Raw genomic sequence first — 25666 nt, 5'->3', positions numbered from 1 at the left:
CCGAAACTGTTGTAGATTTTATCGGCAATAGGCTCTGGAACTTTGACAGGAGAACTATCGCTAGAAAATGATTCCTGAGATTTCGATCTAGATAGTCTGTTAAATTCTTTGTTCAAACCATTCATAGATTGCGAGCGATAAAGTTTTTTTCCTGACATTAATAAAAAATGAAAGGTTTCACACCGAATTCATAATATTTATTATTTATATGGTATGGATATCAACAATAGATGTGTGAACTCTGAATAAATTTTTGTCATAAATTTCAAAAAAATTGAAATCAAGGATAAGCGGATTATATCGAATCAGTCCATAATCAAAAGCTTATTCCAATAAATAAAACTTAAAAATAATAAACTACAAAACAATATTTATTCAATTATTAAAAGCAAATGCTTTGAAATTCCTTTCATTATCTCCCTCTCTTGATGGCGATCGATCTGTGATGCACCAGGCCAATTAAATTGAAATGTTGTTATTATTAAATTGATAAATTTGTTCAATTTTTCTTTTTCTATGTCCTGTACATACATGTTATGGGAAAATAGTGACACTGCGTACGATTCTATCATCAGAGAAGCAATAATTGCCGAATTTATACTCTGATTCTGACTGTTTTTGCAAATTGATTTAATTTTATCAATATATAAATGAAAATTATTGATAAAATCGTTGCTGGAGAGAGATTCTTCACAAGAAATTACTTTTGCAATAAATTTGCGAGAAAGCCATTCATGAATCAAAAATCCTGCTGGAGAGTGATAGTCTAGATTGTGGTATACGTTGTAGTAATTTTGGATGCATTTTGGTTTCAAATCATTGCTGATTAAATCTGAAAGCTCAGTAACAAGAACAACACTTGGTAATTCGGTAGTTTCAAGTAATTCATTGAAATAATCTATGAATTGCTGTGGAAGTTCTTTCTTGAAATGAGATAAAACTAATAAACAAAGTTTAATTAGGGAAATTTCGATTTTCTTCGAATCAAATACCTCGGTATTATAGAATAAACTCTTTCTGCAACATGATATTGCATATGGTGTAATCGATGGTGTTGAAATTCCAGATTCAAGAATGAAAAATAAGAATGGTTCAAAATCTAAGCTGTAATCAGGGAAATTTGAAGAATATTTCTTGATTTCATCGTAAATTTCTATATTTTCTGTTAAAATCATTTCCTGAAGTAAAGTAAAAATTATATGAGGCGACATCGCAATCATTTTATCATGGTTCATGATTGTATGCCATAACCATTCGGTTAGGCGAGGGAAGCATAGAATTTCAAGTTGATCTGAATTAATAAATTTTGAAATCAGTTCTGGAGTTAAAATTGGCTCCAAAAACTGATCGATATTCATTAAACTAATCTCATTAACTAAATTTTTGTTTTCAACTCCTTCAGAGTTTGAACTCTCTTCACCATCTGAAATCATTGAAAAAGAAAAAATGAATATTTATCATATAAAAGGAACACAAATAGAAAGACCTAAGTTGGTATATTGGTATTGCAGATATATACTCATGTCCAATACTTAAAATTATTATCAAACAAATAATCTCATTGATAAAGATTAGCAAATCTATCTCGAATAGTTAAAAAGGAATTCAGTGATTTCTAAACAATAACCTGATAAATAATAGTTTTTTATTTTGATTTCTCTAACATAATAAAATTAATTGAGCTTTAAACCGACTTTAGCTCTCATTTCTTCAACAGACAATGGCTTCATAACACCAGCGAGAAGATCCTTTTCAGAACCATTGCGGTCTGTAGATACATCAAATACTTTAGAAGAATTAGGAATAAGAATTGTTCTCTGTGAGCTAAGCTTCCTATCTCCACTTGATGAAAATTCTCTTGAATCAACAGAAATATTAGTTGTGTTTGCAAGAACTTCATCCATAAATGCTGCAAGTTTGTTTTCAATCTGTGTGAGGCAGTATGATGAATTGAGTGGAGTAACATGCTTCTTTTCATCTGGCATACCATCCCAAGGCAATTCTAATGTAACATATAATTCCTCAAGGGATTCATATACTTTCTTGATTTGAGCATCATTTGTATCTTTAATTGCTGAATGAGTAGCAAGGCCCTTCTCAGTGTTTTCCATTTGTTCTGCAAGAACTTTAAGCTTTGCATTCTGTTGTTCTTCTGTCAATTCAACATTTGAATCGAGTTCAGATGATCTTTGTGTTAGAGCATCGATTTCATCGATCAAACTAGATTTTTCGGCACCACGTTGAACAACAAAGTTAAACAATGAATAGTTTTCATTCTCAAAGTTTGCTAATTTATCAAATAATTCATCTAATTTCTGGCATTTGTTAGCTGTAATAATTTGATTTACCAATGATGACTTTGTATCAATTTCCTTCTGCAATTCTTCCTGTTGATCAGTTTGGTTTGTGCTTTGACTTGATAATGATGGAATTGGAGCTTGCTCTGCATGAGGATGCATTGCAAGAAGGCTTTGGCCTTCAATCATTTGATTAAGACGATTTAATTCTGCTTCATCTTCAGCTTGATCTTGTTTTTCTTCTTTTTGAAGTAAAACGAGATCAATTTTCTTTTGATCACGGATTGTATATGATTTATTTGATTGGTCGATAAGAGATGCAATGTTATCTGCATTACGTGTTTGTTCTTTATCTAATTTTCCGTAAACTTCGTTGAAATTTTGCCTTTCTTGAATAAGTTCTTCAATTTGTGTTCTTGATGCATCGAGTTTCTTAAGTTGCTTATTGTAAGCGTTGAGTGCTTGGTCAAGTCTGTTTTCGATTGTGCGCACTTTAAATTGAAGATTTTCATTTTCTTGGGCTTGAGCAAACATACCGCCTGCTCTTGATCTTGCTTTGGAGACTTGTTCTTCGAGTCTTCTTCTTTTATCATCTTCAGCCTTAAAATCGGCTTGTAAAATTCCTAATTTATTTGTTAGGTTTTTCTTTTTGGCAACAAGGTTCTGACGTTCTTCACTTGATTTGTAATCTCGTATGTTTTTCTCATATCCTTCGATTTCTTCTTCATACTTCGTTATTTGCATTTTAATCGTTTCATTTGCCTGTTTTTGCTTATCAATTGCTCTTTGTTGTTTACGAACTGTGTTAAGGATATCATCCTGAGGGAATTTCATCATCCGCAACTTGTTGCGGAGCTCTTTTACCTCCTGAGGATTCTCCATTTTAGAACTTTAAAAAAACGGACGTTTATTTGTCACTTTTATGGATTTTACAAATAAAAAGTGAACGTTTAAGATTTTAAGAAAAATGGATCCTTCCAATGTATTAATGAAGAGAAAAGTAGGCGGTGTTAGAGTAGCAAGAACAACAACTCGAAACTCTCAAACGACGAACCAAGATAAATACACAATTCAGTACTTTCAACAACTGATTGATATCGAAACAGTTTGCGAGAACGCTTTAAGGTCGTTAAGACTCGAAGTTGAAGAAAATAATGATATTCTTCAAAAGGTTCAAGAAGAACAATGGAAGAACCAATTTGATATCCCTATTTTTACAAAATATTAAATAAAAAGAATGTTTGTATTGATATTAGCAATTAAAATACTATTTGTTTTTATTGTGCATGTTCTTTTATGCTAATTCATGTAATTCTTCGAAAAAATCGAAAAAAGATGAGTAAAACTTGTAAGAAGAAACATTTAGACAAAGATAAAGTTTTATAAATATATAAGAATAGTATGATGAAGTAAGTTAAATTTCGATGTTGAATTCTGGGAGTCCTAAATCTAATACATCAAAGGACCCATCACTCTTGTTAAGAAGATTATTCTGGACAATTGATCTCCTTGGCTTCCTTCTCTTCGGCCAGTTGAGCTTACTTGGCGATGCAAGCTCTTCGAGATCAATTAAAGATTCACTATCAGAGAAATTCGTAGCAACAGATGGAGCAACTGTTGAAATTGATGATGAGAACTTGATTGGTGAAGCTGGGAGTGCAGAATTATTGTTGCAGTTCTCATTCTGCTTTGCAGAAGCAGTAAATTCATTAGAAACAGCAGAAAATTCAATAATCTTGCCCATTTCTAATTTAACTGAGTTGTTTCTTGGCTTGACATTCTTATGTACTGGTTTCCTTGTTTTATTCTGAATTGGTGTTGTTGTTGTATGGATAGATAAGACAGGCTTTGTTTCTATTTCTAAGTCTGAATCCATAATGAATTCTTCACTTGCTTTGAGTGGATTGAATTCTGTTTCAAATATTGGTTTTGGAATGTTTTGGAGTTCATCTTCTGGTCTAGAAATTTGAACTGGTGTTTTAGATGCCTTTGGAGTTTCCATGATTGAAGAATCATTTCTCCTTCTGGATTTCTTGGTTTCGCTTGGATTGATAAGGTTTGAATTTGCATTGGAATTCTCCTTTGTATTCCTGATAATTGAGTTTCTACTAACAGGAATACCTGATTTGCGGCGTGAAGTTTCAGCCTGAATTGGTTGTTTTTGAACTTCTGGCGCTTTCTCATGAGGTTCAATGATTGTTGTTTGAACTTTTTCTTCTTTTTGTGGTTCTTCAACTGGTTTTTCTTCTTTCTTCTTGCCAATCCTTTTAAGCAAATCGCTTTGAAGTTTAGCTATCTTGGATTCTGACTTTTGTGATGCAGCTGATGGTTTTGCTTCTGGTTTCTTTTGAGTTAATTTCTCATCGATACTGAATGATGGAAGATTTTCACGATCGTGCTCATTTTCATCATTCTCATTATCAAAGAACTTCTTAGTCTTTTGATGATTTTCTGTTTGAGGAGCACGAACAGGTGATCTTCCTGGCAAACATTTGAAAGATGATGTTAAGCGACGAGAGGTAAGTTTTTTGGTTGGAGTCTTCATAACTGTAGTTAAAAGTTCGATCGGAGCTTCTGAGTTCATGAAAATTCTCTTGCGCTTATGTGTGGAAGAATTAACTATGACAATATCTGGTCCAATTGATGCAACGATCCAGCCTGAACGTAATAATGGTTCTAATGTATCTTTATATAATTCGCTGAGTTTGATATCTTGTTTTGTTACACGAACATGGTTAATTAGTGTTAATTGGGGACCAAATGCTATCAGGCACATCATATTTAAGTATTCGAAACTAGCGATTGGAGATCCTGCAAATGAAATTTGTTCCAATTTTGGTGATTTGACGGCACCGACAAATGAATTTAATTTAGTTCCTGATACATTCAATTTCACAAGGTTTTCCATCAATGGCATGCCTGTAAAGTCCTTTATATTAGTAAATGACAAGTCCAAATTTGTGATGACTTCAGGACGGACTAAATCTGGAAACTCTGATATAGATTGCTTGAAATAAGATCTAACAGCAAGTCCATCTTGACCATCTTTGCTCTTCTTATTAATGAAAGGAGAGCGGAGATGAGAATTCCGCATTTATGATAAACGTACCTGGGAAAATTTCTAGCCAAAATTATGTAATGTTGTTCAGTGATATATAAAGAGCAATATTACGATTAAAAGTTTATTTTATTTTTGTGATCATTCAATTTTTGTGATCAATAATTTACAACTATTGAATTTTCTGCCAACTTAAAAATTGGAAATAGTCGATTTAAAGTTAATTTTATATACTGACAATGGCACATTTGCGAATTTAAGAGCAGAAATGTTCATTTTATACTAATGAGTCAACATAATGGACCTATAAAGCCAGGTTTTTACTGGTGTGAGTGTTGCGAGAGATTTGTTGTTAACAACGCAGCTTGTAGAAGAACTCATAACGAGACAATTACACACAAAGCGAATGCAGCCAAATATGAAAAACGAAAAAAGCAAGAAAGACTCCAAAACGAAGCCGCCAATAGAGAGGTTCAAGAGCAACTTGCAATCATTAAAGCTAAAGCAACTCAAAACTACTTAAAAAACGATGTCCAAAAGCAAAACGATCGCAGTGCGTTAGATGAACATGTTAATGATTTAGATGAAGTTGAACGTGCAAAAGAGCTATATGGTGAAGAATTTTACGAGCAAGAGGTGAAAGAAGGTAAACAAAAGCTTGATAAAACAGAAATATATAATGATTTCATGAAACAACTTCCAACTCATATATTGGCCAAATATCGTCAGCCAATTAACAAATTCCAATAATCAAATTTAAATTGTTGACGAAAGCTATTGTTTTCTCCCCAAATTGTTGGATACCAGAGTAATCATAACGATTTTGCTACGTTATTTTAGAGAAAAATTACTAGATTTTCGAAATACTACCTCTCCTTTTTTTTCCTTAGCCGAATTTGAAAAACATTTCTATGGATCTAAAATTTATACCAATGCGAAGCAATCCTTATGACTATTCTAACTTGAATTAAAAGATCATTTTAGTCAACTCAAAAACCACAACAATGATTCAGAATTCATAGTAAATCCATTAAGATTTAGTTAGAAAGAACTATGCTTCTGATTTCATTAAATAAAATTACTTTCAGGTAGAATTTACTACTTTATTTATCCATTTTCTTATATATTCCGACTAAATTATTTAATAAATCAAGAAGCTGTGCATTTTACATACCTAGTACTTCTATGTTTTTAAAGAATAAACTTTAGTAAATGCAAAGTAACAATTTAATTAATTTTTTTTTACTTATAGCGATAAATTTGTTGTAAGTCATCTTTTTAGAGTAAATATTTATTACAACGAGCCTAAATTTAGCTACAATATTTAGAAAATTATATTTTACTTTAAAAATGAGTTTATTTGATTCTAAAATAAATGATTTCGTATTTGATTGAAAAATAAAATATATTTGTAATTCCAAAAATATTTCATTTTTCTATTTTTGTTATAAAAATTATATTTTTTAATATTATTTTTGATTTTTTGAATTTTTTTTGGAAAAATTAAGATGAGATATGCAATGCATTGAGTGTTTATTCCTATTAAGCACATTTAGTTATTCAATAATTTCCGGAAATATGGCATAAAAAACTCTTGCTTGTGTAAATTTGATTCATATTTCCATAAAATAAGTTAATTATATGGATTATTAAAGAAAATTGTATATAATTGGAAAGAATCCTATCAAATATAATAAAAATATGAGAGTAAATTGGAGAGATAAACTATAACAAATTTTACTCAGCGTTGAACTTAGCGACAGCCTTGCCACCTTCTGAGACGGCGTGCTTGGCAAGATCGCCTGGAAGAACAAGACGAACAGCTGTCTGAACTTCGCGGGAACCGAGTGTGTTACGTTCGTTCATATCGACGAGACGAGCACCTTCCTGAGCGATACGCTCGAAGATATCTGTAACGAAGGAGTTCATGACCATCATAGCCTTGTTGGAGATACCGATATCTGGGTGGACCTGCTTAAGAACCTTGAAGATGTAGGATGAGAATGTTTCAGCACGCTTCTTGTGGCGGAGCTTCTTATCTTGCTTGGCAGCGTTGGCAGCATCGACGCCCTCGACGGCTGGCTTCTTCTCTGTTGGTGTTTTAGAGGCTGGCTTCTTGGAAGACATTCTAAATAATGATCACTTTTTCGGCGCCAAGGCTAGTTTATCGTCCTACGAAAATCAAATGGTCCAAAATGACATTTTTTAATTTTTGGCGAAATGCCGTTTTAGGCCCTTTCGACTTTCAATATTTAAGATTAAAAAAGGGCGCCAAAATATTTCAGTTCATTATTTCGTAATGCCAGCTAAGAAAGGTGTTAAGAAGACAGCAACAAAGACCGCCGTCGATGGCGAACGCCAACATCCAAAGACACGTTCATCCCGTGCCGGTCTTCAGTTCCCAGTCGGTCGTCTTCACAGATTCCTTCGTGAAGGCCGTTATGGTGAGCGTGTCGGTGCTGGTGCTCCAGTCTTCATGGCCGCTGTTCTTGAGTATCTTACTGTCGAAGTTCTCGAACTTGCCGGTAACGCTGCTCGTGATAACAAGAAGACACGTATTTCTCCACGCCACATCATGCTTGCCGTCCGTAACGATGAAGAATTGAACCAACTCCTCTCCAACATCACCATCGCTTCTGCAGGTGTTGTTCCACACATCCATAAGGTTCTTCTCGGCAATCCAAAGAAGGGTAAGGATGCCTCTCAGACACAAGAATAAAGATGTTTATGTAGTTATTATCAATTTTGCATATTTAAGTTGAAATTCATTTGGTTGAAAATTTTATGGTCAAATATCAAAAAGTTATATGTGACTTCAATAATCAATTAATAACTGAAAAATGTAAATGAGTGTTTTGCCAAAAATGATATTGTAGTATAAAGATTATCATGAGCCAACGTGAAACTACCCAGTTTACCTATATTGATTATGGAACTAACTCGATACAGGTTGGAGATGGGAAGAATCCATGTATTTCAGATATTAAAGGTACTCTTGAAATTCCTTCTCAAGTTAATTCCAAAAATGTAACATCTATTGGTAACTATGCATTTTCAAATTGCAATATCAGTAACGTTAAACTGCCTGATACTATTCAATTCATTGGTTCTTTTGCATTTATGAATTGCAAAATAACTGAGTTTATTTGTCCCATAAGTGTAATTCAAATAGGGACATTTGCTTTTTATGGTTGTTCATGCGTGTTTGCTAATTTTGGTGAAACAAAAATCAAAAGATTTACTGGAGAACATCATTTTTTTCAATCACAACTTGCCAATGTTCTTCTTCCAGATACCTTAGAAGTTATTGCTTATCATATGTTCTATAAAACAAATCTTAAAAATATCACTATTCCAAAATCATGCAAAGAGATTTCAGCCGGAGCTTTTATTGAGTGCATTTATTTAGAAGAGTTTTTCACAGAAAGTCCTGAGTTTTGCATCAATAATAAGGTACTTTACAGTAAAGATTTCAAAACTTTAATTGCATATCCATCTAACTGTTTCCCTGATATTCTTCCAACAGTAACATGCACTTCTTCTGCTAGAGGCTTTTCAGGAACTTCATTTGTCAATTTCACGTTAACAATTCCTCTAAAAGTGATTTCCAGTTATGCGTTCCGAGGTTGCCCCAATCTTGAGTATGTTGATCTAAGCTGTGCTAGAGTGACTTCCATATTTGATGCCATATTTTATGATTGTAACAAATTAGGAACAGTGATTTTACCACAACAACTTAAAAGTATAGATAAGAACTGTTTCTCCTATACAAATATCATCAAATTAGCTATTCCTCCAAATGTGAAAAGTATACACGATGCAGCTTTTATATCTTCAAAAATTACCGAAATATATTACTGCGGACTAAATACATTTGACTCGATTTCTTTACAAAACACAAATGTGATAATACATGTTTCAGATTATTTCCCAAAAACTATTACTAAATTGTTAGGTTGTCCAATAGAGGATAGAACATATACATGTCAAGAGTATACATGCAATAATATGATAGATCAGTCATTTATGGATTGCCCATCAATGAATATTTGTCTGTATTCCAACTTTTATGCAAGAATTTTATTATATTCTGTTTTTATTGTTATGTAAAATAGATTTTTATTTATAAAATTGCTTTTTAAATGGATGTAGACTATAATATTGAAACACGAAGCATCTCAAAACATAAATCCTTTCTGATTTATAATATTGACGTGTAAACATCTCAAATCAATTCAAATCATTTCACATAAACGGGCGAATAATAAAACAGAAGGATACGAACTGCTACCGATGCAGCAACACCCGGTAACTTCTATAATTTTTCTAAATGTTACACGCTGAATCTCTCCATCATCTCAAGTAAATTGTCCCTTTTCAGACAAAATTGCTTCAAAAGAAACAAAATTGTTGTAAACAGAAATTCATCAAAAGTGACACCTCAGAAAAGCTAAAATATTGAATTTTTGGAACTTTTGATAGAGCACGTTTTTAAATATTAATTAAAGTAAATGTATATTTTGTAAAGATTCTTTTTAATAAAAAAATAAAATTTTGAAGAAGAACACAAAATCTTCTGAAAAATAATATCACATAAACTCATATTATTTTCTAATATATAACTATTTTATATAAAAATCAAATTCAATGATCTTAAAAGCGAAGGATAAACCTCAAAATTTACGAATATAATGAGTGGGAATATAATGCTTATCTATCATAAAACCATATGAAATATCAATTTTTGCTTTACGCCTAATTTTTGACGACAATTAGCAAAAAATGTTAAATGTTAACACTCAGTCCATTTGAATATGAAAAATAAAATTGACTTTGATTAAATGTTTTTATTTATCATGCAATTCTTCTTGCGACCAAAGATTTGAATAAAAGTTCAAAAAATAAGATAGCTTAAAAAATAATATACGGTAGTGTTTACTAATAGATGAATAGTATATAAATTCTATTAAAATGGATTTGATCCAAAAAATATAAAACCAAAAATAATTGTTATAATTTAAATGAAGAAGTAATTTAAAACGATTTTATTTATGATCAAATTTTATATATTTTTTTGGATCAAATCCATTTTAATAGAATTTATATACTATTCATCTATTAGTAAACACTACCGTATATTATTTTTTAAGCTATCTTTTTTTTTGAACTTTTATTCAAATCTTTGGTCGCAAGAAGAATTGCATGATAAATAAAAACATTTAATCAAAGTCAATTTTATTTTTCATATTCAAATGGACTGAGTGTTAACATTTAACATTTTTTGCTAATTGTCGTCAAAAATTAGGCGTAAAGCAAAAATTGATATTTCATATGGTTTTATGATAGATAAGCATTATATTCCCACTCATTATATTCGTAAATTTTGAGATTTATCCTTCGCTTTTAAGATCATTGAATTTGATTTTTATATAAAATAGTTATATATTAGAAAATAATATGAGTTTATGTGATATTATTTTTCAGAAGATTTCATTCTATATGCCTATGAAAAGTACTCTCAAAACTAACTTTTCCTAATTATAATTAAATCTAGAATATTGTATTATGCTTAGTATTATTTCATTTTTCTCATTCAATTTAGAATTTACAAATGTCAAAAAATTGAGAGCTGTCACTTTTGATGAATTTCTGTTTATTATAAAATGAGAATGATTAGGATAATCCAGTTCCTTTATCTGATTTGATTTATAAATTTGAAGGTCTTTCAAAATTGAAAAACCACTCACCCGTTTTGTAAGTACACAAAATTGAAAGTCTAACAAGTCATATAATATCAGATTATTAGGTCTCAGAATACACAAAAATATAAACGAGTGATTCATAAAATTCTTTCCCTTCTCAAAAATCATTTTTAAGAAATTTACGAGTAATGGAGCCGCTTAAATGCGTTCTTGTTGGTGATACTAATGTTGGAAAGACATACCTTATCAAAACTTATAAAAACAAACAATATAAGAACGAAAAGAATGAAGCTACAGTGTATGAAAAACATCAAATTCAGATTAAACAGAAAAAGAAGAAAATTGATGTAGATGTTTTTGATACAGCAGGTTCCGAAGACTATGACCGCTTAAGGCCTCAATCCTACAAAGACGCAGATGTCTTTTTACTTTGCTTCTCTTTAATTAATCGTAATACCTTAAAACATATTAAAACAAAGTGGGTTAAAGAAGTTAGGCAAACTAGCCCTGATGTTCCGATTATTGTTGTCGGTCTTAAAATGGATCTTCGCGATAATTTCGATAAAGCAGATATTGATCGTAATGAGGATGGTGTAGAACCAATTAAAAAGGAGAAAGCTCAAAAGCTTATTCAAAAAATCGAAGCAGTTCAGTACCTTGAATGCAGTGCTAGAAATATGCAAAGATTAGACGAAGTTTTTGACTCGATGCTTTATTACGCACAAAAGCACCATAACCACGGCCAAGGATGCTGCAATATCGCATAATTTAATAATTTTTTTTTCCTTACGTTTTAATTACATTATTTTACCGGATATTTGTTCTCTTCACCTCATTATTTTAAGTTTTACTTCAATAAAAATTTAATCATTTTATATTTTGGATTTTTTCTTCCCAAAAACCATTGAGTTCATACAATATTCTCAAGCAGAAAACAAAGGATATAAACAAATTTGTTTTATTATGATAAGAAAATTATTTAATACAATAAAAAATAGAGAATCAAGAGTAAATTACTTCTTCTCTGAATAAATACTACTGACCTGTGGTAAGTGCTTAAGATGATAGTTCTCACTTACCCAGATATCAGTAACACTCTCTTCAATTCCCGTTGTCATTCCTTTTCCACGTTTCAACCTTCCGAAATATACAGGGATTGTATCGTTGATGTAAATTTTGATGTTCTTAGTACTGTATAAGTTGCAATCTGGATATCCGTTGTAGTTCCAGATTCTTATGAGGGATATAAGACGTGGCTCGCTATATTCAACCCTGAGAACAATTGGAGACTCAGAAATTCCGGCAATCCACATATCATCAATATTCATCGTATTTTTATCATCTTTAAACAAGTAACGAGGCGAAGATATACTTGCACCATTGAAAACTTCGATGTTTGTAATCAAATCTGACGATAAAAGTTTTCCATTCAGATCAAAGAACTCAAGGCCATTTAAACCGAGTCGGGGCTTTCCAGATGTAGAGTTGTAGAGTTTAAATGATATTGATGACGTTTTCAGAATTGGTAGATTGCCGAAATCATCTTTCAGTCGGAGGAATGTTGGAACTTTGGGCGTAACTAGGAAATTCTCTATGGGAGTAATATTTTGGAAGTCTGAAGCCTTCAAAGACACCGTTGAACCAAAATCTAATGGAACTGATGTAGTTTGGATAAATTTTCCGGCTATGTAGACGGATACTTCCTTTGTATTCATCGATTCTCCAATTTTAGAGTTAAAGACTCTGATAAATTCAGGCGGAAGGAAAGCAGAAACGAGGATGTGAAAAATCACAGGTGATCCATTTGGAACAAAATCAGCATGCCACATTTCGTTCATTGTAGATTTTAATAGGCTGTTTGATGTGAGAAAAGAAATGCTTTCATTAACATATTTCAAATCTTCAGGAACAACTGTTACATTACTAATGGGAATGCGATCTTTTGTTAGAACTTCGATCTTGGAAAGACAGATCTGGCTAGGATGGCCGTAATTACTCAATAAGTGTAAGTCAATTTCGTATTTTTGCTCTGGAAGATCCATACTTTGTGAAGGATGTATAAGTTGCATCGATTGGTTGCGATGTGGAAGTTGAGAAAATGTTGGGGATTCAGAAATTCTTCGTACAGGCATTCCTTTTGGCTGAAGCATGATATTTCTCCCACTTGCTGATGTGGATATTCTGCGCATAGGATGAAAGCCTGCCTTTTCTGGAATAATTAGTTTGACAGAACTCATTTGGCTGAAGAAAACAAATAATTAAAAAAATGTAAATACTACAGAATTTATGCTGAATAAAAATAACCGCAATTTATTGAGAAAAATTGAAAACATATACTACGCATATTCTTTTAATTTTCTAAATTGCAATTAGTTGATATTTTCATTTCTCATAGGATCAGAATTAAAGCACATTCAAATTATTCAAAAAAATAATGAAGTCAGATCATATCGATAATTAATGACGTTGATTGAGAATTATGAACATTGATGGTTTTCATATCATAGTTCACATAATATTGGCGTTCATTCGATGAAACTGTAAAAAATGATTGCTTTGAATGGTTTGTTTTATTTGATATGATTTTAACTCTAACTAATGGTTGGTTTAATGGATTTAAATGAAAAAAATTGGAAAAATGTAAACAGAAGTGATCCTACTCACAAAAAATGAGATCTTAGCTTCCTCTTTATGATTTTTAGAATTAGTATCTGATGTAGATATTAGATTGATAGTTTGTTTGCACTTCATCATCAACGTGCTTCATTCAATTTCACTCTTAAAATGCAAATTTTCTCACTTTTTCATATTTGAAATATGATGTTTAATAATAATTTCCAGGAAAAAGGCAAAAATAATTCTGGGGAGCACGCTATATTTGGTCGCATCGTATTTTCATTTTCGTATGGAAATCGGGTATTCTATTGATATTGATGCAGATTTTAAACTCCTATTATGTAGTATACATAACATTGATCAAAAACAAGTATGATTGCTTCCACAAAATTGCACAAAATTCTGATTAAATTTCTCAAATCTCGGATTTAAAATCTGTGCAAATGAATGATTTTATTTTATAATTAAAATGGATTCCATAAATTTGTTTTATTAATAAGATTACAAGACTTAAAATGGCTAGGTTCCCATAACAAATTTATGATTTTGATTTAACTGAATTCGATCAACTAAACTAACTATGATTTAGGATTCAGACATGCTAAATTTTAAATCAAAAGAAGTAAATTTGAATTTTCTAGATATTATCTTAAGGTAAGATTAATTTGTCCAGATTTGAATATATTTGATGATGGTTTTATCATGCTTAGAATAGTGTGACTGATGTTTGTCATAATTAATGATATAAGGTAGAAGAATGTGTTTCAAGTTAGATATGTTAGCTTTTGAGAATAAAAATATACGATTTTTGGTAAATATCTGATAGAATTTCACAATTTAATCTTATGTAATCAAACATTCAATTATGTCTACCCTTGATTTTATGTGTTATTATGGAAATAATGAAACATCAAATTCTTACAGTGAAAAAATGCAAGGAAAAGGTCAAATTATTTACATTTGATATTAAATAGATTAGAGAATACTGTTTTATCATTTTGGTCGTTCGGGGAAAAAATAATTCTACAATTTTGTATTGATTGGCCGAAGTCAGCAAAAGTATTAGCAACAATTCTTGAATTCTATACGTTTATCAATATTGCTTTCGCAATAATTTATATTCAAAATGAAATTCAAAGCGAATGTCTGAATTTATGGGACAAATTTGCGGATGAATGGAACATGTTATCTACCAGAATTTTTGAACTATCAGTGATAGAATGAAATTGAAATATTACACCGTAAAATATATTTCAATCAAATTGAAAATTTATGTGCTTACTTGATAAAAAGAGCTTAATATGAATTACATTAAATATATGAAAAACGATTATGTTGAAATGTGAGTAAAAATTGGTTGGGAAAAGAAATGATACTCATATATGATAGAATTAATGTATTGCAAGTAAAAAAACGAATTTGATTTTTTCTATCGGTAAACGAAGAACTCAAAATTTTGAGGGTCAATTCAATATCCTACGGATTCATTTTTTAGGATTTTTCTGAAATCGCATTAAACGAATTGAACTATCTATTGCAAAGACAATGAAGTAGATAGTAAAAAATTGGAAAGATAATACAATGAGACGATAAAGTCACATTGAATACCTTACCGGGAAATGTATCAAGTCATAAATTTCATTATCTATATGATATTATTATATATTTCACTTTTTGGCCTGACAAAGTTCAATATCTAAATTTGAATTATCCATTTATTCAATCATTTCTTTATATGAAGGAAGACCCAGCTGTTAAAACGTTCAAAGGAACATTCGAAGAATTAAAGGCCCTTGTCCAGCAATCACACAAACTATTCGTTGTTGATTTCTTCGCGAATTGGGCTATCCCTTCAAAACGATTATTACCACATCTCTCAGAAATTGCAAAAGAGCATCCAGACGTAGAAGTAATCAGAATAGACATAGACAAAAACGAAGATATATCAGACCATTATCAAATTGTCTCCGTTCCACATATCAAATTATTAAAATCAGTCACAAATAACGATTTTATGGAAGTAGCATTCGTAAATGGATGCCAACCCGATGCAATCCGCTCAAAGATTGCCCAATTTAATTAATCTGTTTAATAGAAATGTTATATGTAAATAAATGTTTGATATACTTATATTAATTACATAGTTTAATATATTTTTCATTTGGATGGATTTATTTTTAATGATTTAGAAGTCAAATGGATTCATTATTACTAATTTTGGGACATTGTTTGTTATATGGGTATTAAATAGTTATTTAATACAAATTAATGGTCTGTATCATATGATTTTATATGATTATATATTCAGATAAAACAAAAGCCAATATCAGACAACCTAATAGAAGCCAATAGACAAACCATGCACTTATTAACATGACTACAATATTCATTTATCAGTAAACTTTTGGTATTTAAATCAATAATTTTCGAAATTAAAATTCGCTATTTTGAAGTTAGAACATTATCTCTATAAAGGAAATCATGATCTTTTTGTCAACATATTTTTTGAAAATGAGTGAAGAGGAAGCCGAGTTAAAATTAATGCCAAATATAGGGGAAACAATTGCCAAGAAATTAAACGAAGTTGGCGTGAAGACAAGTACTGATTTGAAAAAGCTTGGCAGTAAAAAAGCTTTCGAATTAATTCGCAACAAGACTGTAATGTGATCTCATTTGAAGTTTTTTGGATTTAGAGGTGAAATAAATTGACGTATTGCACCAGTATGTTATAATAGGTCGATTTATAATAAAATAATAATTATAATAAATTTGATTTTCAGCGACGGCGCTACGCGCCTTTTAGCATTCTGGGCACTTACGTGCCCAGAATGCAAGCTTGAGAAATTTGAAACTTCGTTTCAAATTTCTGCCTTGCTGTTATGTAAAAAGATTTTTTTGGGGAAATTGAATGTGAAAATAAAACTTAGTTTTTTTGTGAGATATGGATTTTTAGAAGATATTAGAGATCTAAGTCTCAATTTATAAAAAAATTTAAAATTGAGAGGAATTTTAATGATATGATTTTATTAGATATTTGGATTTTTTAGAAGATTTTAGAGATGTCAGTCTCAATTTATAAAAAAGCGGAAAGGTACATTCACTATTTTTGACAAAATTTTAAATTTTCATGGGGTTGTAAATCTTATAATAACTAGATGAATAAAGAATGAATCCCAGTATAATGTGCATCATTATATTAAACACTATATGTAAGGCTAATGATTCTATTAACACTTATGAAGATCTATAGTATTTGAGCAGATAAATTTGATAATTTCCAAAACTCTTATATTTCAAAATTAAAGTGTGCGAATGCATTTAAATGAGAGCAAAAAGAGATTGATGCTGTTAAAACTAGGTGTTAATTTGCAATTATTTCGCATCACAAGAACTACCCAGTAAATTCGGCTATCTTTCTTTGCAATTATTCTCCATTATACATATAATATAATGGTTAGGGTTTGAAGAAAAGTTACTAGAGAATTATTGACTTTTGAAATAATGCAGAATTTTACTTGAAGAAATCATTAATTTATGAGTTCCAAATTGCTAAGCATGACGAAGGATCATTAAATTTGCTACAATTAAATACACTTATTGCAGAATTAAGATTTTTGAAATTAAAAGTTTGAAATATTGCCTTTTTGAATAAAAATTTAAATTTTATTATATAATCATGATAATATCTTATAGAAATTAAAAGAAAATATTTTAAACCATTCAAATATTTTGAATGTCTTATCAATTTAAAATATTAAAAGATAGCTTGATTTTATCATCATTAGTTGTTATCAAAGTTTTCTTCTTTTGATGAACAACAGTAAATGATTTGTTAATTACTTGTCTTCCTTTTTCGCAGCAAACTCGAAAGTTATGATGATAATCTTGCTGTCAATTTTGAAACTCTCTGATTTACAAGTAAGCATTCCTTTGGAAAAGCAGTCCTATTCTGTTTTCAAGATATTTTAAAGCCTCCATTTCATACAATGCGCAGATCTATTCGAAATTGCAAGAACTCTCAAGAAAAATGCAGCAGCAAAGAAGATTCCATAGTTTCTAGCATCAAAAATTTACAACCTTAATACAACAGTTAAAGAGAAGCTCGAAAAGAAAATATTTAACCATAAAGCTGGAAACCATTCGATATCTACTATTGGATCTAATAAAAAGTTAATTATAACATATTTAACATGCTATTTGTTGACTTTGTTCCATTATATTACCATATATATCTTTTTGAAATCTAAAATATTTTTACGATTTTAACCATGTGTTGTTGAAACCATATATCAATCTTAGCTAAAGTATAGTTTATGAGTCTGTCACCATCTAACGTATGAATTTTCAAAAATGTCAAATATGTTCATTTTTTCTGTAGATTCAGCCATAATTTCACGTTGTTATACTATTCAACTATTATTTAATATTTTTATTGATTTAAATATATGATGAGATGCTTAGTTCTCCTGGAAATCGATTTTTAATCGCAATTTTAACTTTCCAAAAAAAATTCAAAAATAAAAATCCCTCTCAATTTTCTAAGTTTTATAACTCGCCAAATCTCTAGCCAAATTTTTTTGGCCCGTATAAATATTGTTAGGCACTATATAGGGATGCTATTTATCCTATTTTCATCCCATTTTACTGTTATCGCCTAGTGAATGTACCTTTTTTTCTCATTTGACATTCGTATCTGATTTTTTCAAAAATTATTTTTATTAGAATCAATTGATCATCAGTTGTCAACAATAAAAGACGGCAGATACAAAGTGAAATGAAAAGTGACTTTTGTTATAAATGAATCGGATTATATAATTATTATATGATTAAATAATGTTGAACTTTTTTGGTTGGATCGCCAATTGTCATTTTTGTCATGTCTGACATTTTGCCATCCAGGAGATTTTTCATGAATTTTGATAAATTCAGAATTATTTTCGGTCATTTAGAGTATCTTTGTTGTGATTGTTTGAACTATCAAGTTTATTTTATGCATAATTTTATTGTGAAATCAAATTTCATCGGAAAATTCAGATCATAAAGAATCAATTTAATTTAAGTTATTGATCACCACCTTGTTCTTTAACTGATTGTCTTCTTTATAAACAATAGATTTAAAAATGAATCTGAATTATTTTAGAATCACATTGAAAAGTTTATAAAGGAAGATACTCATTTCATTTACGGCATCGTTCAACATTAATTTTTAATGAAAGATGGACAAATAAAAAATGAAGAAATAAAAAGAGAAATAAAAACGTATATCGAATTAATAATTTGTATAAACAACAAGTATTTATTCATCAGCTGCCTCTTTCTCTTGTTTCTCTTCTTCTTCAACTTCATGTGGTCCGAGTTTATATGAAGAAATAACGAAATAAAACTGCTGCTGCTTTGTTGCATAGCGCTGGCAAAGAGCGACCGATGTAATTGGAGCTGGAGTAAGTTTTGTATCTGCACCAAGTTCAGCAATGGAAGGAAGGGCCCAGCCGTTGCCAACAGCCCATGCCTTCTTTATAAGTGTAATATTAAGCGATTGTGGAACGTCAATTACGTCTATTCCTGCATTACGGAAATCTTCAACAAGAACTGCTTGTAAATCCTTCATATTCAACGATACGTTTGAACCACGGAATTGGGCAACGTAACTCTTAGGTCCTTCGTCTGTTTGGCCGTAAGAATTGACACCTTGAATTTCGGAAGTAAATTCAACTGTCCAATCGTAGCTTTTAACTGCTTTCTTCATAACATCTGCTGCTTTTGAAATTGACTCTTCGTCAAGAAGGCGAAGAGAACATAACAAAACATTCAGTCTGTAAACGTTATCGAAAGCATCTGGAGATAATTTGCAAATGTTGTGAACTCGTCCGAGGAAATCGCGTACTGAATTGCAGAAAGTTGCATTCTCAACTGTTGGAATGCAAACATAATGAGTATATGGTTGAGCAGCAATGACACTATCAATATGTGCACGAATAACTGTGATTGCTTCATCTAATTTTGTCTGTGAATTTGAAGAGATAACGAAAACATTGGTGTTTTGGCAATCAGAAACAACAATTCTGCAGCCTGTTGACTTGCGAAGTTCATTAAGATGTACTTTCTTCGGACCAAGAAGTTGGTCACGTAATACTGTTGGAAATTCGACTGATCCTTTTACATCTTTTGATGCTGTTTTTTCAGCAAAAGCATCTGTATTTTCCTGTACACAATTGCCGTGTAATCTAAACATCATGCCATTCTCTGTCTTGAGAAGAACATGATCTGGGGCTCCAGGACACTCAAACATTCTATACGCCATCAACTTTTTTTCTCTCTCCTAAAATTTTGGAGATGTCACTTTTTATTCCATCAAACTTCTACTTGATTCATCATTTTGTGCCCTTTTCTCTTAATTTAATATACTAAGAATAACTGAATATACTAAGTTTGACCATTATATATCCATTGTCAGCTGATATAACATATTTGAATGAATTTTCCAAAATTCTTCTTCGAGAAGCATGGTAATAGCACGATCATCCTTGAATCATGTGTGACTTTTGATATGGAAAGATTATTAATGAATTCACATATGCTAGCTTTCATGTTATGAAGTTCACAGCTTTTTCTAGTAATTTTCTTTGGGTTTTTCTTGGTTATATGGGGATTTTGTTTATCCAGTTGTTGTTCCATTTTGCTGTTATCTTCCGAAATACATTGAAAGTGAGGAGAAAAATTGATCAAAATTTCATAAAATTATGACAAGCGTGTTTGAATGTATAGAAAGAAGAAGAACTATTAGGCATTATGATCAAAATTGGGTATGTCCAAAAGAGCACCTTGAAGCTATTGTAAATGCAGCTCTAAAATCCCCAACTGCATGTAATCGTCAAAGTATTGACCTTCTCGTTATTACAAACAAAGAGGTATTGGATAAAATAGGTGAAGTTGGTCTTAATACATTAAAGAAAGGTACAAAAGAGCATATGGAAGAAAGAAAACATGAAGGATACAAAAATGTTTTTACTTGTGATGCTCCTGTGCTCTTTCTTTTGGTTAAAAACGATAGGGTTAATCCATTATATACAGATGTCGATGCTGGAATCATGTGCGAATCAATTATGCTCACTGCAGCAAGTTACGGATATGGAACAATGTGCATTGGTGTTCTAAGAGCAACTGACTTATATGAAGCTGTAGGAATTCACAAAGAAGACCTTGCAATGGCTGTTTGCATGGGTAAAATCGAAGATGGATACGTTCCACCGGAAAAACCAATCAAATGCAAAGCCACATACATAGAATAACTTTATTGGATTAATAAACATATTTTGCGTTATTTATTTTATAAATTCAATACCAATATTTTTAGAATTGAAAGCTATCAATGTATATTTAAAAAATTGATAAATAACTATGATAGTTCAACTGAATCTGTTTATAAAACATTACTTTGAAGAAGAATCAAATAAAAATAATCGAAAAATATGCTTTTAAATGTGAAATTGATCGAAGAAATTTTAATATGGATAAATATATATAACTTTGTATTAACAAAAATTTCCAAAAAAACCTCAAAATCTCGATTTTGATCTAATTTTCATCGAAATTTTGATTTATTTCTGAAATTTTAAATTTTATTTGGAATTCAAAAATATTTGGATTCCTAATCAGATGGGATATTTATTCATAATCTTCACATTTACAATGTTATCTTAGAATTAATAATTTGGCAGATTGAAATCTACTCATTTTACGAGTTCAATTTAGCAATGAGATTTATTATGATTTACATGATTAATCCCACATATTGCTTATCATGGTTGCTCGATCTGAACCAATTTCTAAACGTTCATTCTGCAGATGAGTGCTACATCTTCAACTGCCGAGGGACAGCCCGATGAAATCCTGAACATTGTTGTTCCACCGAATGCAGAGACAGAAGAGGACTGCATATTTGAGGATTCATGCATCCTCTTCCGCTATTCAAGAGAAATCATTGAATGGGTTGGTCGAGGAATAGGAATTGTTAAAATTCTCAAGTCCAAGAAAACAGGTACATATCGTATATTAATGCGTCAAAATCAGACATATCGTGTATGCTTAAATCATCAAATTCCATACCTCGGAAATTTACTTCCAAAGAAAGATTGCTCCAGAGAGTTCATTTGGACCGCGTACGACTTTGCTGACGGACACGAAGTTCGTGAACTTTTCGCAATTCGTTTTGGTTTGCCCGAAATTGCTTATAACTTCAAAACTGCATTTGAGCAGGCTAAAGAGGAAAATAAGAAAATCCATGACTCAAAAGCAAAATAATTGTTCCATCATGTCCATATATTTACCATATAAAAATTATTCTTGATCATTGGCCATTGTATTTTCGATTCTATTATATCTATTTATATTTTCGACACGAAATTTTGTAAAACAATTCAAGTTTTTAATTTCTCTGACATAACTTTGCAATGTCAATAATATTGGTCTTTGGATTTATTGATCTATTCCACTTTTTTTCAAATTCTTCTTTTTTAACTCAATGAACTTTTTATAATCATTCAATCAATAATGATGGATAAATTTAAATTCATAAAAAATAAAATTAAATAATCCATGAAAAAAAAAGAAGTTCTTGAATATAGGTAAAAATGAGAATATTTAATACCTGTCTTATTGTGGAGCCGGGATGCAAACTCTCAACTTCTCTTCACGGCGCTGAGATTCTTCGATGATGACCTTGCCCTTGTCAGCTTCGTCGAGGTTCTTCTGGATGAGTAATGAGCGGTCGATTCTGAAGCGGCAGTCGGAAAGAAGGAGTTCATCTTCATTGGCATCGCCCAGTGGACGCTTAACGATTGTCTGCTTGATGTCCCATAAAACCTTGTCGCCCTGCTTGATCTCCTTGCAGTAGTCACCATCGAGCTTGGCTGGAACAGCGGAGCCGTTCTGTGTGATTGTGGCTGTAATAACTGTATTCTTCTTTGAGCTTGTATCAAGCTTGCAAACGAGGCCTGTCTCCTTGCCGTCCTTGAATTCCTTGATCTCAACTGGGCCCTTGATGCCGATGATTCTGTCACCGTAGACAATACCCCAAACCTGGATCATTGGGAACTCCCACTGGTATTCTGTGCCGTCCTTGAGCTTAAGGTGGAAGATACCTGTCTGGTTGATGTCGACTTCGCGCATGCCAGAGGCAATTGTGAACTTGCAGTGGCCGTGGCAGTACCATTCGTCGTTTGGACCGATGATTTCGAAGTCTGAGACTGGTGGGTGGTGGGATGTCTGTTCACCGTAGATCTTAGCACCATTCTCGTATGTGCCGACGTATGTCTCGCCGAGAACTGGGTTCCATGGCTTCTTGCAGGCCATGTAGAGGTGGAAGCCAGCAGCGATACCAGTAGCGATGTTGAGGAGGCGCTCGTTGGAATCTGTTGCAGCATTGGCCTGTGGGATGTACTTCTGGGCAAGGAATGTGAAGAGGTCGGCTGTGCGTTCAAGGAATGAGCGTGGCTCGGAGTAGAAAACTGGGAAGCTGAACTGTGTGAAGTTCATTGTAAAGATGCTCTTTGTGAACTTGGCAACCATAGCCCAGTTGTAATCACGTTCTTCCTTCTGCTCTTGCTCTGTCATTGGAAAGACACCATACGGGCCGTTGTGGTTGATGGCGCGATCTCTGTACTTGGCGTAGTCTTCATCTGGGTATTCGATAACTTTTCTTTCCCAGTCGGCGTATGAGCAGTTCTTGATTTGCTTGCCTAAAACTTCGCCCATAACTGGAGATGTTTCAGCTGTTGGAGCTGGTCCACGTGAGATTAAACTCATTGTTAAAAGTGACGTAAATCTGTGTCAGTGGGATTATTAAAAAATTGAGATAGTTCGTTCGTATGATTTTATATCAGAAAAAAACTTGACGATAAAAGGTTATCTAAACTCTCACCGGAAATTTATATATCATTTTAAAGCCTAGTCTTATCTATCCCAGGAGGTCTCAAAAAAATTTGATTGGCTTGAATTCACATTTTACTTGCCATCATTACCCACAACCGTAGATCTAAAATTAAGCTTAGTCTTCTGAAGAAAAAGTTGGTTGCGAAAGATATATTAATTATTGACCATATTTTTGAATTTAGCCAAATCATCGCTACTAGAAGAATCAAATATGAGTCTCCCATTTTTCTAAGCATGACACTGGCTATCTAATTATTAGAATCTTAACTTTAAAATCTATATTAAAATGGGATTTATCAATATTTGGAAAGCTCATCTTCGCAATTAATGAAAGTTATTCTTACATATAGCAATTCTGCTTACAGTCATGATGCATGGCAAATTCTAATCAAAATAGTTTAAAGATTTCTCCATGGTCGCTATATTTTTGTATTAAAAGTAATTTCAGCCGGATATAATTATTGTACGATCTGAAGTAAGATCAAATACATCCTGCAACAAGTTGCAAACGATGATATTTAATTTTTTTTTGAAAATGTCTTTTCATTAAATATTCGTTTTGCAATAAATAGCACTACTGTTATGTAATTTATATTACAATAATAATTTGTCAAAAGACGATCAATTATCGATTTTCGCTGTTTCGAACGTATAAAATGTTTATCTCTTCAAAAGAGAACGAAAATAGTTAAATATAAAATATATAAAGATGATATTAATATCTCTTCATTTCTTTCTTCTCAGATTTGTGAAATAAGTTTTTAATTCCTTCTTAGTTTCTGCAGAAAGCTCCGTATATCTCTTCATTTCGACAGCTCCTTCGAGTGCATAGAGCATATGAAGGCATGCAGTTTCATCATTTTCCATCATGTAAACCTCGATGTTACTTTTGCGGCTTCGCTCCGCTCGGCCGCAAAAGTAACATCGAGGTTTACATGGATGGGTTCTATATATATATAGCTTGACCGGTAGAAAAGCGGATCGATTTTTATCAATAATTGGACATTCTATTTTTAATAAAATAAACATATATTTATATGGGAAATTAGGGAGATCTGAAACTCAAAAATTATTTTTGAATTTTAATATGATAAATATAATTGTGATAATATGTACATTACAAATAAAATATTAATTCGGAACAACGATGAGATGTGATAAATTTGATTCTCTCAAAAATCGATTTTGGAGTTTTAATATTAATTTGTATCTTATATGCATATAGGATATATAATAATTTTAAAACATCAAAAAGTGACAATTTGCGGTTAGAAAAAGTCATCAAAACACTTTTTAATGATTTAATTTAACATATGCATAGACAATCTCTTTGATATTTAACTTCAATTTCCCGAAATGAAAAGGATTTGAACAAAAACGATTATTTTACGATCATTTTTTGTAAATTTTTTAAATTGAGACTGACATCTCTAAAATCATCTAAAAATTCCAAATATCAAATAAAATAATATCATTAAAATTCCTCTCAATTTAAAAAATTTTTATAAATTGAGATTTCAATCTCTAAAATCTTCTAAAAAATCCATATATCACAAAAAATCACGATATTATTTTTATTCTCAATTTCAAAATTTTTTTTTCTTGACTTTCTTTTTGCATATTTGCAAGGCAGAAATTTGAAACGAAGTTTCAAATTTCTCAATCTTGCATTCTGGGCACTTACGTGCCCAGAATGCTAAAAGGCGCGTAGCGCCGTCTCTGAATATCAAATTTAATTTAATAATTATTTTATTAAATTTCACTATAAATCGATCTGTTATAACACACTGGTGCATGACAGCCTTGTCATTCATTTCTATCGGCGCGCGGAGACACATTTCAAAAAGCATTGTAGAAGCTGATTTTATTTCTATATTTTATAAAATTAATATATGTTTGTATGGGAAATTCGGGAGATTCAAAACTCAAAAATTAAAACTCGATAATTTTAATATATCTTGATTCACATTTGTATGTAATAAGGGTTTCGTTTTGCTAAAATTGTCACTTTTATAGCATATTTGTTTTTGGATGTTTTGCGAAACCAAAAAAAAACTATGATA

General features: G+C 31.4%; 16 protein-coding genes across 16 annotated transcripts, besides 3 other annotated features; 9 read left to right on the top strand and 7 right to left on the bottom strand.

The window, feature by feature from the left end:
• Nucleotides 1-371: 371 nt before the first annotated feature.
• TVAGG3_0504930 (uncharacterized protein) lies at nt 372-1433 on the bottom strand (the record flags this gene model as incomplete). Its single annotated transcript, XM_001326511.1, has 1 exon — nt 372-1433. One exon carries the CDS (start codon nt 1431-1433, stop codon nt 372-374), a length of 1062 nt encoding a protein of 353 aa, XP_001326546.1.
• A 240-nt stretch (nt 1434-1673) lies between these two features.
• Nucleotides 1674-3179, bottom strand: TVAGG3_0504920 (coiled-coil domain-containing protein 63 family; the record flags this gene model as incomplete). Its single annotated transcript, XM_001326510.1, has 1 exon — nt 1674-3179. One exon carries the CDS (start codon nt 3177-3179, stop codon nt 1674-1676), a length of 1506 nt encoding a protein of 501 aa, XP_001326545.1.
• An 85-nt stretch (nt 3180-3264) lies between these two features.
• On the top strand, nt 3265-3525 carry TVAGG3_0504910 (uncharacterized protein; the record flags this gene model as incomplete). Its single annotated transcript, XM_001326509.1, has 1 exon — nt 3265-3525. One exon carries the CDS (start codon nt 3265-3267, stop codon nt 3523-3525), a length of 261 nt encoding a protein of 86 aa, XP_001326544.1.
• Nucleotides 3526-3661: 136 nt separating this feature from the next.
• On the bottom strand, nt 3662-5391 carry TVAGG3_0504900 (ribonuclease inhibitor domain-containing protein; the record flags this gene model as incomplete). The annotated part of the gene is made up of 1 exon (XM_001326508.2): nt 3712-5391. The coding sequence occupies one exon, from the start codon at nt 5389-5391 to the stop codon at nt 3712-3714; it is 1680 nt and encodes a 559-aa protein (XP_001326543.1).
• A 197-nt stretch (nt 5392-5588) lies between these two features.
• Nucleotides 5589-6650, top strand: TVAGG3_0504890 (beta-beta-alpha zinc fingers family; the record flags this gene model as incomplete). The annotated part of the gene is made up of 1 exon (XM_001326507.1): nt 5641-6105. One exon carries the CDS (start codon nt 5641-5643, stop codon nt 6103-6105), a length of 465 nt encoding a protein of 154 aa, XP_001326542.1.
• Nucleotides 6651-6748: 98 nt separating this feature from the next.
• On the bottom strand, nt 6749-7485 carry TVAGG3_0504880 (histone H2B; the record flags this gene model as incomplete). Its single annotated transcript, XM_001326506.2, has 1 exon — nt 7093-7482. One exon carries the CDS (start codon nt 7480-7482, stop codon nt 7093-7095), a length of 390 nt encoding a protein of 129 aa, XP_001326541.1.
• A 161-nt stretch (nt 7486-7646) lies between these two features.
• Nucleotides 7647-8081, top strand: TVAGG3_0504870 (histone H2A; the record flags this gene model as incomplete). Its single annotated transcript, XM_001326505.2, has 1 exon — nt 7655-8074. The coding sequence occupies one exon, from the start codon at nt 7655-7657 to the stop codon at nt 8072-8074; it is 420 nt and encodes a 139-aa protein (XP_001326540.1).
• Nucleotides 8082-8244: 163 nt separating this feature from the next.
• Nucleotides 8245-9465, top strand: TVAGG3_0504850 (ribonuclease inhibitor domain-containing protein; the record flags this gene model as incomplete). Its single annotated transcript, XM_001326504.1, has 1 exon — nt 8245-9465. One exon carries the CDS (start codon nt 8245-8247, stop codon nt 9463-9465), a length of 1221 nt encoding a protein of 406 aa, XP_001326539.1.
• Nucleotides 9466-9763: 298 nt separating this feature from the next.
• Nucleotides 9764-9801: a mobile genetic element.
• A 1176-nt stretch (nt 9802-10977) lies between these two features.
• Nucleotides 10978-11014: a mobile genetic element.
• Nucleotides 11015-11229: 215 nt separating this feature from the next.
• On the top strand, nt 11230-11993 carry TVAGG3_0504830 (small GTPase mediated signal transduction; the record flags this gene model as incomplete). Its single annotated transcript, XM_001326503.2, has 1 exon — nt 11246-11824. The coding sequence occupies one exon, from the start codon at nt 11246-11248 to the stop codon at nt 11822-11824; it is 579 nt and encodes a 192-aa protein (XP_001326538.1).
• A 41-nt stretch (nt 11994-12034) lies between these two features.
• On the bottom strand, nt 12035-13325 carry TVAGG3_0504820 (uncharacterized protein; the record flags this gene model as incomplete). Its single annotated transcript, XM_001326502.1, has 1 exon — nt 12071-13294. One exon carries the CDS (start codon nt 13292-13294, stop codon nt 12071-12073), a length of 1224 nt encoding a protein of 407 aa, XP_001326537.1.
• A 2082-nt stretch (nt 13326-15407) lies between these two features.
• On the top strand, nt 15408-16092 carry TVAGG3_0504810 (cell redox homeostasis; the record flags this gene model as incomplete). The annotated part of the gene is made up of 1 exon (XM_001326501.1): nt 15409-15756. One exon carries the CDS (start codon nt 15409-15411, stop codon nt 15754-15756), a length of 348 nt encoding a protein of 115 aa, XP_001326536.1.
• A 92-nt stretch (nt 16093-16184) lies between these two features.
• On the top strand, nt 16185-16340 carry TVAGG3_0504800 (TfoX C-terminal domain-containing protein; the record flags this gene model as incomplete). Its single annotated transcript, XM_001326500.1, has 1 exon — nt 16185-16340. One exon carries the CDS (start codon nt 16185-16187, stop codon nt 16338-16340), a length of 156 nt encoding a protein of 51 aa, XP_001326535.1.
• Nucleotides 16341-16760: 420 nt separating this feature from the next.
• Nucleotides 16761-18347: a mobile genetic element.
• A 592-nt stretch (nt 18348-18939) lies between these two features.
• Nucleotides 18940-20054, bottom strand: TVAGG3_0504780 (activating signal cointegrator 1 complex subunit 1 family; the record flags this gene model as incomplete). Its single annotated transcript, XM_001326499.1, has 1 exon — nt 18970-19974. One exon carries the CDS (start codon nt 19972-19974, stop codon nt 18970-18972), a length of 1005 nt encoding a protein of 334 aa, XP_001326534.1.
• Nucleotides 20055-20413: 359 nt separating this feature from the next.
• Nucleotides 20414-21007, top strand: TVAGG3_0504770 (nitroreductase family protein; the record flags this gene model as incomplete). Its single annotated transcript, XM_001326498.2, has 1 exon — nt 20414-20962. One exon carries the CDS (start codon nt 20414-20416, stop codon nt 20960-20962), a length of 549 nt encoding a protein of 182 aa, XP_001326533.1.
• Nucleotides 21008-21518: 511 nt separating this feature from the next.
• TVAGG3_0504760 (Ran GTPase binding) lies at nt 21519-22111 on the top strand (the record flags this gene model as incomplete). Its single annotated transcript, XM_001326497.2, has 1 exon — nt 21519-21974. The coding sequence occupies one exon, from the start codon at nt 21519-21521 to the stop codon at nt 21972-21974; it is 456 nt and encodes a 151-aa protein (XP_001326532.1).
• A 184-nt stretch (nt 22112-22295) lies between these two features.
• On the bottom strand, nt 22296-23487 carry TVAGG3_0504750 (lipid transport; the record flags this gene model as incomplete). The annotated part of the gene is made up of 1 exon (XM_001326496.2): nt 22326-23477. The coding sequence occupies one exon, from the start codon at nt 23475-23477 to the stop codon at nt 22326-22328; it is 1152 nt and encodes a 383-aa protein (XP_001326531.1).
• Nucleotides 23488-25666: the final 2179 nt, after the last annotated feature.

The sequence above is a fragment of the Trichomonas vaginalis genome, chromosome II (genome assembly GCF_026262505.1).
Source record: "Trichomonas vaginalis G3 chromosome II, whole genome shotgun sequence".
Taxonomy (NCBI): domain Eukaryota; phylum Parabasalia; order Trichomonadida; family Trichomonadidae; genus Trichomonas; species Trichomonas vaginalis.
This window is presented reverse-complemented; position numbering and strand designations above follow the sequence as displayed.